General features: G+C 35.2%; 1 protein-coding gene across 1 annotated transcript; it reads right to left on the bottom strand.

Moving 5' to 3' along the window:
- Positions 1-1,317: 1,317 nt before the first annotated feature.
- LOC105707970 (olfactory receptor 13C3) lies at positions 1,318-2,425 on the bottom strand. The gene has a single exon (XM_012439028.2). The coding sequence runs from the start codon at positions 2,380-2,382 to the stop codon at positions 1,339-1,341; it is 1,044 nt and encodes a 347-aa protein (XP_012294451.2). The 5' UTR covers positions 2,383-2,425; the 3' UTR covers positions 1,318-1,338.
- Between the last annotated feature and the right edge of the window lie 1,885 nt (positions 2,426-4,310).

Genomic DNA, 4,310 nt, shown 5'->3' with positions numbered 1-4,310 from the left:
AGACTACAATATGAATGGGGGCCACTGGATTTGTGTCATTTAGATATGTACACACACACATAGATCTCCTGGATATAATTACATGATATATAACATAATGTAATTATGTCCAGAATTTGCTTCAAAGTAATCTAAAGGAAGAAGATAGGTGAGTATGGATAATGATGAAAGAAGGTTGATCATGTGTAATTATTTAAGCTGTAAATTAGCACATTGAGTTTTATTAAATTGTTCTCATTCTTTTGTTAAATACTTGAAAATGAAAATTTTCAAAAAAGTTCTAAAGAAAAAACATACATATCATATATATAAATGTGTGTGTATATAAATAGAGATACATGCGTGTATGTGTATGTATTGAAACAGAGCTGCAAACACATTGGGGGAAACATATAATGGTCTTTAGGGTAGTAAGATGACCTTTCTAATGGTAATTTAGCCAGAAACTTTAAAAGTTTATGCCACCTGGCCTATTCACTTCATGTCTTAGAATTTATCCTGTGAAAACATGTGTTGGACATTGAAAGTGCTCTGAGTGCTCATAGATCTAATAAATCAAAATAAAAACATGATGAACGTATGACTCCTACTTACTAAGAGAAACATTAGAATGGTATATTTGGGAGGTGGCCATGGTGACAACAATGTTTCTTTTTGTTTTTTAAGAATTTTAGAAAATATTGAATTTAAAAATTTTAGAAAATATTGTATTAATGATATACTAATGAGGTGACTTTTAGTGAGAGATATCTGGCTTAATTATTAGTTGAGAGTAAAAGGAGGGATAAATAGCAACTTTTAGTCCTCACTATGGAGTCTTAGCTTCAATTCTGAAATTCTAGGACACTGTGAAGCTGATATTATGCTAGGTGCTTCCTCCAACTTATTGAAACTTTAAATGATACTGAGACCTGGATTTTTTTTTATTATTTTATTTCCTTATTACAAGTATGATAACTATGGCTTAGAAAGAAAGAATAATCTCTCCAATATCACGTAGGTAGTTTATGGAACTGCAGATTTTGTACTACAGCCTCTGTATTTCCACAGCTTATAGTGCGACTGTTTTCCACTATGCTTCTCTACAGAAACACTCATTTCAGACATCACCGGGGATGAGATTCCAAAAGAATGAATTATGTTTGTGAAATCTGTATCAGAGCATGTTGGAGTTTGTAGCAAACCACAGTTCTCAGTGATTCTAGCTGAGCAGTGCTAGTGAAGGCAAAGGATAAACATCTGTCTCTTTAACCATGGTTTCTCCAAAAAAGGTCCTCACTGATTTACCCGAGTCCATCTTTGTGCTTGTTAAACAAAGACGTATATTTCCTGGTTTTCTTAGTGAATTGGTTTTGGGTTCAGCAGATATTTTACAGCAGCTTTTACATCCTTATTTCTCAAGCTATAGATTATAGGATTGAGCATGGGGGTCACTACCCCATAAAACAGAGAAATTAGCTTGTCTGATGCTTGCAATTTTTCTTCCCCAATCAGGTCTTGAGACTTTGGTTTTGCATACATAAAGAAGATGGTACCATAAAATATGATTACCACAGTCAGGTGAGCTGAGCAGGTAGAAAATGCCTTGCGTCTTCCTGTGGCTGTGTTCATTCTCAAGATGGTGTAGAGGATGAGCATATAGGAGAAAAAAATGACCATCAGTGGAAGAACCAGGAAGGCTATATTTGATATCACCATGGTGATAATATTGAGGGATATATCAGCACAAGCTAGCTTGAGGACAGCTAATATTTCACATGTGAAGTGATTGATAATTTTATTCCCACAAAAAGGCAGTCTCATGGCAAGTGATGTCTGCACAACTGAATTGATTCCACCGGAGAGCCAGGACACAGAAGCCATCAATACGTATGCCACTTTGCTCATGACGATGGGGTATCTCAGCGGGTTACAGATGGCCACGTAACGATCAAATGCCATCATGCCAAGAAGCAAACATTCTGTTGACCCCATTGCAAACCCAAAGAACATCTGCACTGCACATCCAGAGAAGGAAATATTTCTTTTCTTTGAGATTAAGCTCACCAATGTTGACGGAACAGAGGAGGATGTATAGCAGATATCCAGGAAAGAGAGGTTGCCCAGAAAGAAGTACATGGGAGTGTGAAGACGAGAATCAAAGATGCTTGCTATGATGAGAACACCATTGCCAATGAGAATCACTAGGTACATTACTAGAATCAGAGCAAAGTAAACAATCTCAATCTTTGGGTATCCAGAGAGACCCTGAAGAATAAATTCTGATACAAGTGTCTGATTAATCTCATCAATGTCATCTGCTTTCAGGAAATCAAAAGAAGATCTAACAGAAAATATATTTACTGCCAAGAAACAAATAGTACAAATTACCTGAACAATCATTCTTTTAGCACATACTAGAAGAAGTGCTTGCTGGAAGTTCTGACATCCAGTTATCTTCAATAATGTGTGTGACTAGAATACAAGGACATGGAAATACCTATACCCCATCACTAACATGTGAAAAATCTACCTATGATCAGACACACATGAAGAAGTAAACTTTTCTGCTGTTGAGGACATGTTCCTGAATTGAGGACACTCTCCTGAGCTGAGGTTGCTAAAACCCCTGGCCAATCAACAGCTCTAAGCCTACCATTTTCATTTCATCAACCCCAACAAACAAGCAGTAAAGAGGGCAAAGGACTACTCAACAAAGACTGAAATTTTAATTCAGCGATTTTTAAAGTGGTTAAAATTTCACAGCAACTTTGATATTTTTGCGTGTTTATATTTTTTCTAGGTCTGATACTATACCTTATAGTCAGTTTAATTGTGTATTTTATAGACATTTAATAATAATACATTGAATCACGTATCCTGAAATTTGACAACTGTTTAAAGGCATAGTTAGCTGTTGATCTCATAGTATCTTGTATGACTGTTCCTATGACATGATCATTGCACAGACCAGCTCTACATGAATGTGATAGTCTTTGGAGAACATTATATAGTCTCTTTACATATTTTACTCTGTAGCTGTAGCTCAAGAGTCTGTCTTGATAACTTACTCATTTAAGTCAACAGATAAAAACAGTAACAATGTTTAAATACTTCATATAAATATGTATATATGTATATATATATATATATCCCATTTTATGATTTACACATTATAATATTCTTTACATTAACCCCATTTTTCAACTACAGAATATAGAACTTGGCCAAGATTAGCTAGCTAGTAAATAATAAAATGGAAAGTAAAGCTAATATTTTTTACACCAATTCTAGTTAGTTCATGCCTTCGGTAATTCTCATATACATGTAAAGCATCTGGGAATCTTAAAAACCTTCAGATTCTCTCTTAGTGTTCAGGGAGGGTCTTGAGATTCTGCATTTCTTGGAGGTGCCCAGGTGATACTTATGCCCTGGTCCCAAAAGCACTTGAATAGCAAGGCTTAGTCTATAATGAGTTGGCCAATGATCTAGATGTTTCTAATTCAAGCTAATTTTATTTTGCCTTATCATGTAGATTGCCAGTAAGAACCTGGAAATTTTCAAGAGCATAATTCTTTGATGTTTTACAGAAACTCCAAATTGACACCATATTGTTAAATACTCTTTAAAAATGTTATTGAAACACATATTTTTAAAAAAATAGCAGCATTTTAAAAGTATCTGTCATTACAAAGTTCACAATTTAGGTAGGGATATAAGAAAAGAACATATGAAAATATGTTACAGACACTTTCTATAGCTTAAGTAAAAATTACAGTTTTTTCCAGAAGGAAGAATTTTATGATAAATAAATTAGGCAAAGGAGAACTCTGGAGTTTCAGTCTTCAGCTGAACCTGGAAGTATGGAAAAGAATTAGACAGGGTTAAAAGAGAAAAGGGATAACTCATAGTGAGAAGGTGGACCAAAGTTAGGAGTAAGCCGACTGGCATCCCACGGGAGTTTCTGTGAGAGTGGTGGGAAGCACATCTGAGAAACAAAGTCTGACAGGTGCATAGAGAAAGGTTCTAAAATCAGGCAGAAAAACTGGCATTTCTTCTGGTGAAAAAGAGGTCATTAGAAAATACAGAGCATGGGTAAGTGCCCAGTCCATTTGACTTTAGCAGTTCTCTAAATTTGACCTCATAATTCCCTGTAACTCAAAGAATTTTAGCACATCCACTCTTCCCCACACTGTGTCTGTTGGTCACATGACAGTCACTGGGAAATTTTGTATAGAGCAGATATTATGAGGAGTCAGAAATCCAACTCAACAGAATCTTCACTACAGGAAAAATTTAGTTAAGGATTCACAATAGAAATATTTAAACTT

This window comes from Aotus nancymaae, unplaced genomic scaffold, assembly GCF_030222135.1.
Source record: "Aotus nancymaae isolate 86718 unplaced genomic scaffold, 86718_ANA_hifiasm-v0.15.2.pri h1tg000003l, whole genome shotgun sequence".
NCBI lineage: Eukaryota > Metazoa > Chordata > Mammalia > Primates > Aotidae > Aotus > Aotus nancymaae.
The sequence above is the reverse complement of the archived record's forward strand: the minus strand, read 5'-3'. Positions and strand labels throughout refer to the sequence as shown.

Excerpts from the sequence above, each read along its gene's own strand:
- LOC105707970 (XM_012439028.2), bottom strand. The coding sequence starts at position 2,382 with ATGATTGTTCAGGTAATTTGTACTATTTGTTTCTTGGCAGTAAATATA.